Source organism: Oxyura jamaicensis, chromosome 10, assembly GCF_011077185.1.
Source record: "Oxyura jamaicensis isolate SHBP4307 breed ruddy duck chromosome 10, BPBGC_Ojam_1.0, whole genome shotgun sequence".
Taxonomy (NCBI): Eukaryota; Metazoa; Chordata; class Aves; order Anseriformes; family Anatidae; genus Oxyura; species Oxyura jamaicensis.
The window spans coordinates 11,699,160-11,715,993 of NC_048902.1; the positions used below are offsets into that span (position 1 = coordinate 11,699,160).

The window sequence follows — 16,834 nt, forward strand, 5'->3', positions numbered from 1 at the left end:
AGAACCATTGGAAGAATAAAACCTGCTGCCGTATATCATGCTAATGATCATGTTTCTCATGTTGCTAACATTTAGCTTTTGCTAAGTTAATACAACAAGAAAGCACTTAATAGCCATTTTTCCCCTGTTGACACGCTCTGTCCTCTTGGTATTTCTTGACCGAAAGACTGCAAGAAAACCTGGCTTTGTCTTATTAAAATTAAGGCCTACTGGACATAAAAATCAAATCAGTACCTCCAGAAATTAAGGCATACCATTTCTCATTTATATCAGTGCAGACTTCTTTACCTTTCTGTCAGGGGTGAAGGACACGGCTGAATGATATTTTTTTTTCCATCTCATTTATGTATTGATTGTAATAAGGGCAGACAGGTAGGCCTACACAAGCGCTGATTCTGTCAGCGACCAAAGTTGCCAGGACTGTGAATACTGTCACTTATGGATTGATAAATGGACTACGTGGACTAATTGCATTTCAGCCTCTCTGGACAGATGGCAAATCTTGCAGCCATATGGCAATTATTTCCACTGCACCAAATGCATATTAACACTTACCAAAACGTTTAAAGGAATGATATAATCTAAAATATTTTTTTTTCCATAACTGGGATAAAAAACAACTGGCTCAGAAGGGCTGGTGCTTGGCGTCAGGCTCCCTCCCAGGGTTCCCACTCGGCACAGGCTGGATGCCGGCGGGCATCACGCTGTTATTGATGAAATCACCCGGGTGCACCAGGTCCCAGCCGGATACAGTGCTGCTGCTACAGCCAGAGGATAACATGCCTCGCTGCAGCTGTTCGGCATCGCCCTTGTCTTGTTGCCACTATTTGCTGCTTGATATTCCAGCTGCCCTGAGAGTTGGTGGCACTGGTACATGAACTTACTTTTCCTAGTACTTCTCTCTCTGGTCTAAAGCACACTGGAGTTATTTTCCTTAAATTTTTCAAGGCAGTCATGTGTCCCATGCAGATGCAGAGGACAGCCCCACACAGGGGCAGCAGGGTCTCTGGAGGAAGACCACACATGCACTGCATTCATTCACCTGTCCCCATACCTGCTCCCAAGAGAGGAACCAGCTTGGGGAGGGCAGCACCATGCTCCAGCAACGCTGTGAAACAACCTCGATCGGCCGGATTGCAAGCAGAGGCTCATCCCGCTCAGTGCCAGCCAGATAAGCCATGGCTAAGTTCAGCAGTGCCACTTCAGCACAAAGCCTGGAGCTCATCACGTTTACCAAAGGCAAACAAAGCACTCCACAGGTGATACGTCAGGCCAACACACATCCCCGATGACACAGCCTGCTTACGGCCATGTCCTTTATTAATACTTCTGCTGTAGAGCTTTGAATTTGTATAGGATTTAAGTGGTGGCGAATTCACCCTTCAAAACCATAGGAGAGCACATGCAGGAGAGCCGATCCTCTGTTTTAAGTTACTGCTTATTTATACCAAACAAATGTGAGCAAAATCAGCTCAATAAATTCCGGATGAGCTTTTTATGCCAGAATAATAAGCCATATTACACCATTCCAATGATTTATTTATTTTTGCTTCATTTTCAGAATAGAACCCTGAACATTTGTTTTAAAATAGGATTAAAAACCATCTCTTGTATTACACAGCAATTTGTTTCAAGTGTGCTCTCCTGGTATGAGACTCCTTACTAGCGGAGGCAGATGCCTCCCTTGCTGGAATAGACAAAGTGCATGCACCAGCTTCCCAGTTGCCTTAAGTAAATTATAGCAAGTCAAGAGCTGGGAACTGTGCTCTTCATAGACCCTGTGGTCTAAAATTAGTGCCTGGTGTTAGCATGCAGCATGGATCAACTGCTCACACAGCCGCTGCAGATAAGGTGCCAATTGGTGAGAAATTCTTACTAGGCTTTTTGCACGTTCACACTTTAGCACCCCAGGAATTCGATCGATTTGTCTCATCAGGCCTCTATTACAGATCTCTAAACACTGTTTTCTTTTAGGAAGCTTTACTACCCTCAAGCAGCAGCCAAAAAAAAAAAAAAGCATTTCAATTGCTCATTTCTCCCTAAAAAAGCAACTGGCTGCCTCTATTTCCATGTGCAACCCCCAGCAAATTGCTGCTGCCCCACTAGGCTGGGCTATGCCCCACAGGGAGCCAGATGCAGCAGCACCAAGGATCAAGGACAGATGGAAGGAGATGGAGACAGAGATGGAAGGGAGTTCAAGAAACTTAGATCTGGGGTGCAAAGCATGGACCAGCCTGCTTAACTCACAGAAATCAGTCATTCTTTTAAGGAATACGAGGCAACGCTGAGCCAACCAAGCTGTACCCAGCCGCCGTGAGCCTGTTCTCTCCTCTGGCCGATAATTCAGAGGACATTCAATAATGGAGCTGATGAGCATAAACTCTTTCCAGTACAACCCTGTGTCATCTATGCTAATGTAACAGTTATTTGAAAGGGCACTGTAAATCAGTGCAACGCTGCTTTTATATTTCGTGGGAGAAGCCTCCCAGAGTAGCACTATCTTGCTGTACCTCCTAGGGACAATGGTGCCAATTCGTAAGACGGAAAGGAAAGATCAAACAGGGAATGCAAAGTGGATTAGATATTTTGATTCCGTTCCAAACTCTAATACTCTAATTTGAAGCTTAAAATATAAGAACTTTGGCAATTCCTCCCCCACAGAATTTGAAATGCTAATTTCTAAGTCAATGGAGAGAAGTTCTTGCAAGCAGATCTAAACAACGCACACGCAGGGTTACTGCTTGGAGACCAAAAATTCAGAGCAGACCTTCTCCACAGAGGGAAAAGCAGGTGACCAGAGCCACAGGAGAGGTGGTTACCCCGGGCATCATGAGGAGCTCAATGCAGCCAAGAGGACTGCAGAACCCTCTGCAAAACCACGGGCATTGCAGAGAAGCCTGGGGAGGACAAGTGGGGTGAGAGAGCCTGGTGGGAGCATCGGGCTGGGTACTGCTAATGAAGTCCTTGAGAACTGATGCATCTTCTGTGATGTGCGGTTCTGAAGGCCTCAAAAACTAGCTGCTCAGAACTGCCTTCGTCTGGGGAACGTCTCTGAGCAGCACAACGTGAAGGGGGCTCTGCAGAAACTTTAAAGATGTTATTTGTCCTTCGGATCTCTCAAAAGAGAAGGGGTTTTACATTATGCACAAAAGCCCATTTGCCTGCTCTGAAGCACAGAGGAAGGTGGAAGAGACACCGAGAGAAGGCTGACGGAAGAAGCACAGACCCAGGCAGACTTCGGATGTGCGCAGGAGGCCCGTCTCACCGCCCACCCCCAGACCATTTTCCCAAACCAACAGCTCCCATCCTGGAGCATGCAGTGTGACCCCTGCCCACAGCTGTTGTGGTTCCTTGTGCCTGAGATAAGAGATTGAAGCTTTTAACTGAATTGCCTTGAATTTGGGTGAGCGTAATGAAGTGTCAAGTCCCTGTTCTCAGCCCAGTCAGTTTCTGTTTGTCTTGAAAAAGACCATAAGCCAAATTAGAGTCTTTTTAAGTACTGGCGTTTTTAGAAGATCCCTTAAATACAAGCTTATAAAGACCACCTCTATAAATGCACAACAGAAACAGGGCTGTCTCCTGTAATGGACTATATGCAAGTGACAGACAGCTGTCAAGCATGCAAGATAAAATAATCATGAAGGGAGAGCTCTCATTCACCTCTGTGCCACAACATTTAAGGCAGCTAAATCTCCTTTATTGTCCCACAACAGAACAAATTTCTCCCTCTTCCAGCTGGAAGAGGGGATTAGTATGACAATCATTGGATTATACATGTACATAAATAGTGTCCAAAGATGCTTTTATCTCCTGTACACCCAAGGGCAGCTGTTGATCTCCCCTGTGAGCTCCTTGGGGCTGCCTCTTCTACACAGAAGCTTCCTGGCAGGTCTGGGAATGTTTTGGCTTTCTGGTGCCAGGGGTTTGGCATACATGGAGGAGTAAGTGGGGGCATCTCTTTACCCCTCTCTTGGAGGTGCAGTATGTAGGTACATCCCTGTTAGACAGGGGACAACACCAAGGCAGGGAGACATACAGAGCAAGGAGATGTCAATCAATGTGTAACAAACATGAGGTCCCTGTAGCTGTAGCCAGTTTTGCATTAGCGTCTGAGCTACCTACCAGAACAGGGCTCCTGCCTCATCTTTGGGCATCACCGACAGGGACAGTAATCAGGTGCCCCAATGCTGCGTTCCCCCACGCACCCTGCACACAGCACAGTTGCCCCTCCACAGCCTTGGGCTCTGGTGTGCGAGATGTTGCACAGCTCAGCTCAGAGCATCTCCCCCCCCCCCCCTTATTTTTTTTTTGTTTTGTTTTGTTTCGAATGCTCTCATTGACAGTTTTCAGTATCACAAAACAGATCACTTGTTCCCACTTAAACAACTGCAGGGAGACATTTTAGATGTGTCCAACAGATTTATAGTGGGAAGCCTGAATAAAAAATCCCAATAAAACAGGCAACAATAAAGCATTGCTGTTGCAGACTACAGAGCAACTCACCAAAAGCAAAGAAATTGACTCAGCTACTGCAATGCAATTAATACAAAGGAGAGTGTACACCTTGGTTGAAGCACCACGTTTCCAGAAGGAAAAGCCTTGCTGAATACTCCAAGCTCTGGCTACACTGCCTGTCCCTCTTACAAGGCAAGAACAAGCAGTAATGAATACTGATGCTCACACCTGCACATGATGAAATTAATGTTTCTGAGTCTTGCAAGACTTAAATTTTGTATTTTTTCCCCCAAATACAGTGTTGCATATCTGTTGAGGATCTACTGCTAAGCGTGAAACAGAGGCAAACAACAAATATTTACACAGTAGGCACTTATATACACCATTTCACAGTCCACAAAGAAGGATCCTTAGCACAACTAGAAGTAGTTTTAGGAAAAAAAAAAAAAAAAAAAAAAAGTACAATCTGGCTACATATTCTTGAATGTATTCCAGAGAGGCCTTTGCTGTCTTGCTGCACTGATGTACTAAACCTGGTCTGATAAGAATGCAGTGGCAGGACTCCTATTATTATTGTAATGCAAATCCTAACGGGAAGCAACATCTAGCAGCTCCAGAGGGCTCTCTCAGGCCCCTCGTGTAGGCAGAGGAGTGCAACTTCTACGGAAAATTTCTTTCTGAATTGCAGCAGGGATCGAGTTTCTAAATCCTGTAGGCTGCGGTGAGAATTCCAGACGGAAATAAAACAGTTTGTCACTTCAGAAATTCTTACAATCTTGCATTTTGATAAGCTGCATCAAATAAATAACATCAGACTGGCGTGTGGGGGAGGCAGGAAAGGAGGATGAGTTGCCACAGAAGGGAACAGGCTTTGCACAGTAACCAGCAGCCACTTCTGCTCACACCTCCACTGCCAGGGCCTCTTTCCCCTGTGTCAAATCTGCTCTCTTCTCCATGATAAAGCCACAGTTGTTTTGCAGCTAAAGCTCCTAGCCTTGCCAGCCTTCACCATGAAGCCCACAAATCCTACAACACCTACACAGCAGAGCCTACTGCTCCCATATGAGTCATTAAGCAGGCTGTCCCGCTTAGTGATGTCATCCAGCAACACCAATTCTTTTTTAAACAAATCCTAAAACGCCCAGAGCATCAATTATTTAAAGTATTTCCTTCATTTTAATCCTGACCCCAGTGGCAGAATTACCATTACGAAGCATTTGCCAGTGATGCAAGAGGGCCCAATAGCCCCTAATAGCTGCTACGTCAGTAGGAGCCAGCAGCCAGCCACTCGTGTCACACATGAGCTAAGCTCAGAGCATCCAAGCCAGCAGCATTGGGCAAATCTTTCTCCTACCAGCAGGCAGAGAGCAGCTAGGATGCGTCATCAAAAATATAATCAAAGATCAACTGCATCATCCAATCTCATCTTGTACATTTTGCATGAGTAGCTGTTACACAAGCCCTCCTCACGTCGTCCCTAACCTGCACCGGGTGATGTGTAGTTGTGGCGCAGCAGTAACCTCCCCTGATGTTAATGGCCTATTCCCTACCTAATTGCTCTTGCCATTAAAAGTGCTTCTTTAATGCTCAAGCTTAAATGCTTCCTGTCTTTGAAGGCAGTGCCCTTGCCTTGCCACATTCTGAGATTTAATAACAGGATTGTCAGCTATTTACAGCACAGAGCTGAATTATTGGGAGAAACTTCGCTGAAATACGTTCCCCTAAGCACATTTACATCCTAAAAAGCCACCACCAAAGCACAGTATAAATAAGCCGTGTGCTGTATTTGCAGTACACAAAGGTGATGGACAGCATTCAAGGTGAAAGCAGGCAGGGATCTGACCACAGAGCAAGCTTCAGCACCAAAGACCTTCCCACTCAGCAAACTCCCTATCAAAAAGTCAACAGGAAAACCAACAGCTGATTCAAAATGCTTGTGCTTCCTTAAATATAGTTTCAGGGGTGAGGCTATTTATTGTAGGCACTGCATTAATACAGCCAAAAGAATGAATAAAAGGCAATGCAGAAGGTCATGTTGCCAAACCACGCTGATGCCCTTGCTCTTGGGTTCTCAGCAAACTCATTGCTCCTCTCTGCCCCTTTCAGTCATGCTGGGAATGTGCTCAAACAATTTAAGACAATTAGTCAGACTTTGAACCAGTTAAAACTACTTTCAGTTTAAAGGAACCGAACATCAAATAACTTTTTAACATTTCAAATGATGCTTTTGTTACCAGGAGACCCACTCTCCATCCTCTATTCACATAGAAAGAGGGGCTTGAGGGAAATCCCAACTTTGGGGAGGATATTTTATTTATAAGCTTCTTCTCAAGTGACAATCAAATTAACAGCAGTAATTAATTAGGCTAGTAGCTGAGAGAAACTTGACTACGATCACTCTCTCAGCATTAAGTGTTCTTTTTGTTCACCCCTTCTTCAACATTGACTACCTGAGTAAATTTTGGTGAAATTTGCACCAGGGCACTTGAACCAGTTGTGGTACTGGTGGATTTTTCCTATTGTAGCTTGCTGAAGTTATCTCTAAACCCACTGTTTATCTCTCATGGCAGTCATTCATTCATCATTTCTTCCTGCTCCTCTATTAGCTTGTTTTGCAATTTCTCCCAATTTCTCATTTTCCTCAGCTCTTACTCACCCATGGGATTTTTGCCCTAATTCAGTTATGTGCATTTATCTGCAGTGTTACAAACTCCTCACATAATTGTGCATAAAGGGATAAGGGCTCTCACCTCATGGCAGACCTGGGTGAAATGCTCCAACATTTCAGGTTTGCTCTCACCTGAACACACCACACCAGCCCTGAGCACACACAAATCCTTATCACAGTCTATCCACTTTGTCTCCACCCCAGGTCTCCAAGCTCCCTGCCTCTCCAGCCTTATTAAAATGGTGTTAAACTTGTTAAAGGAGCTACAGAGAATAGGTTTTATAAATGCCATTGAGGTCATCTGAGTTCTCCCATCCATTTCAGTGAACTCAAGATAAAGCTCCAGAACTTAAAGCTCTCTGGACCTGACTTTTCCACTGGATTTTGTACAAACACCTCCTCGATCGGCACACAGAGATGCTGAATTCCCCGAATCAGAACAGCAGCCATTTATACCCACTCTGCAAAAAAAAATGGGAATAGCTACATAAGGAATAAACGCTTTGAAGAACCGAGCATCCCCGGGCAGCTGCCTTGAAAATCCCAAGATTGACAGCCTTAGCATCTGTCGGGTCTCGGTCTCTTTCCTTGAACACCAACATGATCACCAGTTGGATGCTGCCTGGTGTAATCTACCCCCCTGAGCTATGCCAGGATCTGAACTGAAGCTGCAGACCATAACCCCCCCCCAAAAGTCCCACAGCACCGACTGGGCTGTCTGCCCTGCCACAGCCCTTTCTGAGGGACATCAGCCTTATGATGGCAGCTGGGTGTTGTTGTTTTGGGGAGTGCAGTGCTTTGGCTGCTCAGGCACATCCAGCACCGTCCCCCCCTTCCCTGGGGACAGATGGCTCGGCCAAACTTCGGAGGGAGGCAGTGCGAGACTCCCGTGGATCCCAGCGGGAGCTGGATGAAGGCCAAGGTGAGTTTCCTCTGCAACACGCCATTCCCCGCTATGGAGTGTCTTAGGCGAAGCTTATCACCATGGTATCTAAAGTACTGCTGGTACCAGGAAAGGCCAGCTTGAACAGCGTCCAAAATTAATGCCTTCCCATAACACTAATTTCATCGCATCTTTTGCCTCCGTCACCTTTTTCTTTCCTCATCCTCCCTTTTGTCTTTTGCTTCCCGGATGGCTGCAGCCATCCGTCGGCCGATGGACACTGCTGCTGCTAACAGCAGAAGGGAAAAGTGCAAGGCAGTCTTCCCTGGTGCTCTTAAATGTCACTGCATAATAAAAGCATTACATATGACTGCTCTCAGAAATATAGGCCCCTAACCGTACCTTTTCATGATAAATACTACAGGATGGGCAGAGTTTTGCTCATCGGCCCAGAAGTCTCCTTAAGATGAGGTTACTTCATCGCCAGATCCAGGCTTGGAAACTCACCTTCTGCACCTTCCTGGGGGAGGTGGGGGCCCGCAGCCCACCTGGGGCAGGCAGAGGCACCTGCTGGGTCCAGGGGGCTGCCTGCCAGCCAGCCAGGGCTAGTGCACCACGTTAGCCCCCATAGAAGCAGCTCTCACCAGCCAGAAGAAATGTGTGCTAATTCATCATTAACCTATATAGCACGCACATATACATGCACATTCATAGGGCTTTTACATCGGTACGCAGCTTTCTGCAGTAATTTCTAACAGTCGGAGGCCTGATTTTCATTTGATGTGATTTATAAAAACTGATTTGAAACTCAAAATTATTGCTAGAGAATATTTAAATTAGTGGAATTTTAATCCAACAGATAACATAAATAACAGCTTCAGCAGCAGTGATTTCCACATTTAATCCAAACTGGGTACTTGTCACATGCCTCATAACAAGAAATATTTTGTCACTGACAGATAAGGAAATACAAAGACACTAAAGAAACGAAAATAGTAAAAGAATGTAAACACAGAGGAAGCAGCTAGCCAGTACCTCCTTAAAATCATCTAATAACTAAGACTGAGACATCTTTCTAACTGGAAAGTTAGCTTATACTGCTTAAATTGAGGTCAATTGAATCAAATTTTGGCTATTAGATTAGTATGCACAGCTCACGGAAATCAGAGCCCTAGACAAGCTTGCCATTTTCTTGGATTTGTTTGCACTCTGTTTGCAACTCCAAGACACAAATCAAGCAATTTTCAGAGAAAATAAAGCCTTTGCAATGGGAAATTTGTTGTTACATTGTGGTTATGTAAATAGCTAAAGTTTAATCCCTGGTACTGTTGAGGTAAGGACAGTTGCCAGGTATGTTGGGTGGAAGAAAGTGGTGATTTAGAAAAAGTTTTTTTCTACAAAGTAAACATTTATACAGTGAGAGCTCAAACAATGGCTTGACCCAAAGACAATGGTTTTTGGTCAGCAGGAACCTTCACATTGACTTTAATGGGCACTGAAGCAGATTTTTTTGCCTAAACACCTTTAAAAAACACACACACAAAAAAAAAAACACCAAAACCATTGTTTCCACATCCCCTGAATTACAGGGGTTATTTTTTTCAAACATGTACATGACTTTTGTAAAGCTTGACACTACCTTGTTGCCTACTAAGTTGAACTAAACCAACAGTTTAAATAGCTCAGCTCACAGCTAATAAGCAATTTAAATAGCTTTGCTGAGCTCAAGTAGCTATATCAGGTTTCATAGCACCATCAGTCACTGCCAAATCCATAGGCAGCATTTAAATGAATCATTAGCAATGGTCACCCCCCCAAAAAAAATCGTTTAAGTGCTAAGAGTCAAGTTATTGTTTCAATTTTGGTGAGAACCTGCCTATGTGACACCAGAGCATGCCCAGGGAAGCAAATCCTGTTGGAATTCCTGGGACAAAATCTGTTCCTTCAGATACAAAAGGCTGGGCACCGTGCTCCCATCACAGTGCACCACGGGGACAGGCCCATTTCACACAGGTGCCCATTTCACAGAAGGCAAGGCTGAAGCACGCCCAGGTAAAGGATTTGCCAGCAGAGGTGGAACAGGGAGGACACAAGGAGTGGCTCCTGCGTCAGGTGTGCTGAGCCCCTGCTGCAGTAACCTGCACGGTCAGTCTCTGAAGTTCTCTATATCGGAAAGGTGGATGGTGAGATAACGACGGGAGACATTTACAAATCGTATATCCAGCAAACACCTCGCCTGCACTCCATACAATGCGTACGAGTGTGTATAACCCACGCTGAAACCCCAGGAATGAATGGTGTCGGGAGCTTGATCTTCCTTCCCAGCTCTGGTGTCAGGCTGAAATGACTCAATCGAAGCCAAACGCGTTACATCGGGGTATCGAACTGAGCCAGCGAACGTGCCTCATGCCCATGCAGGTGCCACAGAGCATGGCAGCACAGAGAGGGGTGTAGCTGTGAGCACACCTAGGGCACTCCAGAGCCCCAGGCCCTGGGCAGCTCCGCAGGCAGTGCAGCACTGTGCTGAGCCAAGGGCCAGGGCATCGCTGCCACCTGCCCCGCAGCTCCCTCCATGCCACAGCCAAACTTCACAGCTGCACTCATCCACCAGCACAGACCCGGATCAAATGACAGTGACAAAACTATTTGCCTTTAGAGACACCTGGTAAAATGGACAGGGGCGAGTTCCCCTGAGCTGGATGTTTCTGTCCAGCCTGGGCTTAGTGGGGCCACGCTGCTCCAGCCAGACGTTGATGCTTCCTTCCACAACCCCAAGCTATAACGCTACCTCTGCTATTTCCAGTGGAACTTTACATAATGAAGAAGAGCCCCTCATAAGCCTGAACTGAAACACCGGGAGACACTCTTCAGATCTTATTTCTCCCCTCTGCCCCTGCACTCCTATTCAGTACTGCTGGGTATCCGATTCAGGCACATGCGTGGCATTTTAATTCATTATTTATCCACACTGTCTCAAATGGTAGCACTTTGACAATAATCAACGCATCTCGAGTGGGAGGCTGCACAGCTGGGAGCAGCATGAGGATGCCCAGAAAGCGGAGAACAGTTCCCTGCCACAGGGGGGTGAGGAGAGGCAAGGGATAGGTGTAAGGGACCGCAATAGGATAAAAATAAAGCAAATTAAACGTGTGGGTTTGGAATCCCCCAAGACATTCTGGTCGAGAGGACGGGTCTCTAACCCGCATGCAGTTCCAGCTGAGAGCACCACGTTAACCTCCCTTTCCTGCCGTTCAGTTCACGAACTGCTCTAACGCCAGCAATCGGTTTTTGCCCCCTATTAAACTTGGAGGCTAAGAACGAGGCACGGCTGATTTTCGGAAAGCTCAGGCTCAATTTCCCGGGAGGAAAAAAAAAGGAGAGGTGCGTGTGCGGGGCAGCTCTGCCCACACCGCCACACGGCTCTCACGGTCCGGGCAAGTTGGCGGCGCCCCCCCCGGCGGGGAGCCCCGGCAGAGCCCAGCACGACCCCAGCGCACCCGCGGAGCCCCCGGGGCCGGCAGCGCTGCCCCCGCCGTGCCCCCCCGGCTCTGCCCGGGACCCCCCGGCTCTGCACGTCGCCACCAGCAGCGTGCCCGAGCTGGGGTTCTATTGATTGATTTTTTTATTTTTCCCCTCCACTGCGCTCCCACCCCCGCCGGCGCGGCTCGGGTGGGCGCCCCCCGGCCGGGCGGTAAGTGCTTAATGAATTAATTGCCTTAACGAACCGCCGCCTCTCGGCTCGGCAGCGGCCGGGGCGCACCTGCGGAGGGGCCGGGGCGGGGGGCGAGCACCCCCGCGTGGAGCCGGGGGGTGCCGGGGAGGGGGCGGGACGCGGGGGGCGCTGGGGGCCCGGCGGACTCACCCCATGTCTCGGCACCTCTCGGCCGGGGCGGCGGCACCCCCGGGCGGCTCCCCGCGCTCGGCGGCCGGCGGCGGCCGCGTCCCCACTTCGCACATGCGGCCGCCCCGCTCCCGATCCCGCTCCCGGCTGGCTGCGGCTGCACGGCGGCGGCAGGCGGCGGCGAGGCGTCCTGCTCCTCCCGCTCCTCCTCCTCCTCCTCCTCCTGCCGCCGCCTCCCTCCCCCCTTACATAACCTCCCTCCCGGGCGGCGGCGGCACCGAGCAGCCTCCCGCCGCCCCCTCGCTGCTGCCTGGCGGTGGGGGGAGCGCCCACGGGACCCCCAGGCCCTGGGACTCCTCCAGCTCGCCGGGACCCCTCCAGCTCCCCGGCTCCGGGCACGGGCAGGCGGCGGTGGGGGGAGTGGATGAAGCTGGGGGAACCCCCGAGGGCTTCTCGGTGCCCACCCCCGTGGATAAGGGGACGGGGGTGGGTGGGTTTGGGGTGGGGGATGACGGCCCAGAGGGGCCTGGGGTGGAGAGAAAAGTTTGGGGGAAGTGCCGGGGGGGGGGAGCACCGGCTGCGCTGTCCGGGTGCCGGGAGTTGCAGCTGCTGGGGGTGGGAAGGGGGGGACACACAGCTGGGGGAGGGCACCTTTGCGCTCTTTTCATCCGTTTCGCCAGGGAAGCGAAGAAAAAAATCCCCCCCCCCCGTCCTGCCCCGCCGCCTCGTGTGATTTTATGACGATAAATAGGGATGGTTCCTTCCCACCGAGGGCAAAATGGCATCACCGTGGGAGAGCCACGTCCTGGCTGCCCCACCGCCAGGGTGATACTGCTGTGGGACTGTCACAGCACACAAATCACACAAAATTATACAAAATCACACAAAAGCCACGGTCCCGCTTGTGCCAGTCCTTGCAGGACAGTTCCACGCAGACACCGCTGTTCTGTGCTGGGGACGAGGCGCCCCATCCCCACATCAGGGAGGATTTCAACTTCTCCCACACAATGTTATAATTAATACCCTGCCATCAAGAGGGCTTATTTTCATCTTCCTATTATCTCGTGTAGATTTATCCTTTCTTTCACAGAAAGTTTGGAAGCTGTGGGGCACACTTTAGGTTTGCGTGCTTTAACCTTGTATGCAGTCACCGGGGTTATCCCCAGGATCAGCTGGGGATCCCATGGGGACCGTCCAGGAAGGAAAACCTCACCAGCAACATAACGCCTTCCAGCCACGGACCATGGAGCTGCCTCCCTCTCTGACAGCCAACTGTTGGATGTCTCCTGGCGTCTGGAGCACCAAAACGGAATTACAATCCTATATGCTCAAATAAAGTCAATGCAGTAGGGAAAAAGAGCAGGGTGAATACATTTTCACAGGGCTGTGAAGCCGCCCAGCTGTTTTCCGTGGGCTGTGGGGTGGCACCTCTCCAGCACACCTGTGCTTTTTGCAGGTTGCAATGGGAAGGGGACCTCAATCCATACCTAATCCCTCCAGTCTGAAGACCTCACATGTCCCGCTCTGCCCGCTGAGTTTCCCCTGGATAGTCATAGGAGAAGTCATAATCTTTTCACATCCATGATGGTCTGTAGCCTTGAATATATTGCCTTGATAGAACTACTTCCCTCTCCATGGGGAAACGGCAAGGACTGGCTTTCTCTGAGGGGAGAAAATAGCAGCCAGGCAATCCTGTGGAAAAAACTCCCACCAGAAATCGGATGAGTTTGTCTCACTGGTTTGCACCATTTACTTCATTTTGTTAAATTCCATCTACCCTTCATGAGAGAGAAGTTAGTGCTCTCTGGCTTATTAGCTCATTTTGGTGAGCATCCGAAAGCTGTGTGTTACGAACCAGCACTGTGTGGGACTTAGAAATATCTGATGGAATTGGACCAAGATGGACTAATGCAACTACTGCATGTTTCCTGATAAGATGGAAACTGGAAATTGAAACTGAAGCTTCTTAGCATTTTCTAATGTTTTAGTCTTTTCCAGTCTTGCATTGAAGTGCATTTTCATCCCCAGATAAAAATAAAATAAAATAAAAAATAAAATAAAATAAAATAAAATAAAATAAAGGGTTAAGCTTATGGAAGCTTATCTGGCTGTGAAATGAACATGACCTGATATCTTGTATATTGCTTTTGTTCTTAAGGTCTTGTCCACCTGTAAACCTTGATTTATTCTATGTTCAGATCTATATTCTGGAAGAGACAGAGTTGTGGACCCATCTTCTCAAGGACCCTAAGCTATTTTGTCTAGCAGAGAGTTAACCCCAGCATTCTGCATTCTGTTTCTCACAGCACACTTTCTTCTGAAATTCCCTCTGTTGCCCCAAACAGATGAGAGATTCTCCTTTATAAAGTGTAGCACACTGGTGTCTCCCTGTGGCTGCCAAACAGAGGATGAAGTCCTGTCCTCAGCTGAAGTCAATGGCAAAAGTGTCACGGACCCTTGATGAGGCCCGGGTCTCGTGCAAAATGTTTAACCTTATCAGTAATGGATGAAGTGATTGCTCTATGGCCAATTCCATCCTAACCCCTCCACTGCTACAAAGACGCCTAAGCTGTGTATAGTTCCCATTGATTCGTCTGACTTTTGTATGATGTAGTTTTCCATTTTTTTAGAGTATTTTGAGATCTCTGTAAATGAGAACTATAAATATGCTATCAAAATTAATTAGTTCTTAAGCTTTCATATGCAACATGATATTTCACTTCCGATTTGCCTCCAGCGCAGGATGTGTACATGATGTAATTCAGTCCTCATTTCGCATTCACAAGTGTGCTCTTATTACTGTGCCATGGCTCAGGAAGACTCCAAGTACCGAAGGCACAGGATCCCTCAGTATGATTCAAGCTGAGCAATAAATAGGTCCCCATTCTGTAAATGGATGAAACTTCTTTAGACAAGAAATTTCTCCTATTCCCACGGGCCTCCTAAAGATATAATTTTTGATTCCTAGATACAGGGTGAATATCCTTTTCAGAAAGCTGATCTAGCAACCAAGCGTATGTACCCAGTCTGCATTGTGAAAGGGAAAAAAGCTCACAGGTCTCTTCCTCTCTCTCAGTGTTTCTGTTCTCTTCTTTTGTTTGGCTTTCACTATTGTCATCTTTTGCCACTCTATTTTATTTTATATATAACTTTATTTCAGGAAAACTGCTGCTTAGTCTTTTTGAACTATTATACTTCAAGACAGTCTTCTCCCTATTTCCCGTGGCAGATAGTATTAAATAAAATATTTAACACTGTGATTTTGTCTTTTTTTTTCAACTAGACTGATGAAATCTGCATTTTTTTACTATAACAGAACCATGCCATTTTCCCCCCCCCCCCCCTTTTTTTTTTTTTTCCCTCCTTTGACAAATAACAAACCATTTTCATGCTTTAAATGTTATCCAGAAATTTAACCAAAGAAGGCTATGGGGAATTCTTCATTTTTACATTTGAAACAGAGAATTAATTTTCAACTTCCCCAGATGGCTGGGGAATTAATGGAATTATAATATCATTGGATATAAAATTTTAAAGATGAGTAACTGAGAAAAGAAAGAATTTTAAGTCAGACTGTTGAAAATGCTCCGATTTATGATTTTTGTTGTTAACACCTACTTAATCCAATACCTAATAAACAATTTGGAGAAGGAATCCAAAGGGATCTATTTGTTTAAAAAAATCAACACTCCTGTCCTTTCAATTAAAATGTCAGAGCTCACAATAAACATCTGAGACCTTCAACAAGTCCTCCAGCAAGGCAGAAGAAAACCCAAAGCTGACATATTCATGGGATTTCTAAGACAAAAGCAGTTCTCCACTCCGCTGTCCTCCAGACATAAACCAAAATAATCCCAGAGCAATCGTTTAGGACTGCTTTCTGCGTCTTTAAAAGCAAAAAGGATAAGGGCATTTTTAAAAGCGTTTTGTCAATCATCTATAAAAGAGTAGGCTGAACGTTCTCTTCGTATTCTTTGCAGTTTATTCTTGTATGTATAATTACTTGGTGCCAGGAAGCTCCTGTCTAAGTGTAGTAATAGAAGGTATACAAGCAGTTTCTATCTAACTTTCAAAAAGGTTGGCCTGTAAAATATGCAAATATCAGCTTAAAGCAGATTTTTATGTAAATGTAAAGAGCTGTCATCATCACACTCTGGTAGATGCTGCCTTCTCAATGAAGACAAATATACAGCTAACGAAAAACAATAAAAAATGTTGTTGTGTTTTTTTTGAGAGAGAAGACATAGAGACATACACAAAGCTGCCAGAACCAGAATAATGCCCTACCAGGCACCACAGGTCTCTGAGGGTAAGTACCCAGCAGTCTTAAAGGCTGAAAAATTGCACGAGGTTGATCGATTTCTGATAATTGTCTAGTCTAGTCAGACACCTTTGTCAGCTTTAATAAACAATTTGGGACAAATCCTCAGTGCATCCTCTGTACTTTGCTCTACCAGAAACCCAGCCAGGGACACATCTGGCAGCATGCACTGGCCTGTGTAGTAAAGGTGGCCCCCACTTTGAGCATGCTTTGTTCCCTTTAACTGACCTGTTTCTTCATCTTTCTGAGGAAAGACAGAGAAAATAGATGTTCCCAATTGTCCTTCTTAATGCCGTTCATTGATGTAGACATGTTGGTTATGTCCACTCCATTGCAAAGTACAGAAGGTCGGTCACCCTCCAAACGATGGCTTTTTCTGCACCTAGTGGCTCTTGCTACCCTTCTCTCAAATTGTGCTAATTTGAACTGGGTTTGCAATGGACAAACAGGGACTGTATAGGCTAGGTGAGGAGCGCTGTGTGTAGCAGTCTTCTTACAGCTTGCATTTCAGTCTATGTTCCTGTTTAGATGCATCCTAATACTTTTTTTTTTTTCCTTTCTTTTATTTTTCTTTTTTCCCCCATGTGCACAGGAGTGGAGATCTTCAGAAAGTTCACACTAATGAACAGGTCTCTCAGCTGATTAGTGGGATCCTGAATTGCTCCT

The 16,834-nt window shown here is 46.8% G+C and overlaps 1 protein-coding gene and 1 long non-coding RNA gene across 4 annotated transcripts in view; one reads left to right on the forward strand and one right to left on the reverse strand.

The window, feature by feature from the left end:
• HOMER2 (homer scaffold protein 2) overlaps positions 1-12,074 on the reverse strand; it is a 58,001-nt gene extending 45,927 nt beyond the window's left edge. Inside the window, exon 1 of one of the 2 annotated variants that reach the window (XM_035335771.1) lies at positions 11,869-12,074. In XM_035335771.1, coding sequence (XP_035191662.1) covers positions 11,869-11,963 — 95 coding nt within the window. In that variant the 5' untranslated portion in view covers positions 11,964-12,074. The remainder of the gene's footprint in view (positions 1-11,868) is intronic. The other variant, XM_035335772.1, reaches the window with a different exon arrangement.
• On the forward strand, positions 10,079-16,051 carry LOC118172093. 2 transcript variants are annotated; one of them, XR_004753550.1, is made up of 2 exons: positions 10,079-11,697; positions 14,046-16,051. It is a non-coding gene; the product is annotated as an uncharacterized LOC118172093 (long non-coding RNA). The 2 variants fall into 2 exon arrangements; XR_004753549.1 differs by lacking the exon at positions 10,079-11,697 and adding an exon at positions 12,206-12,333.
• Positions 16,052-16,834: the final 783 nt, after the last annotated feature.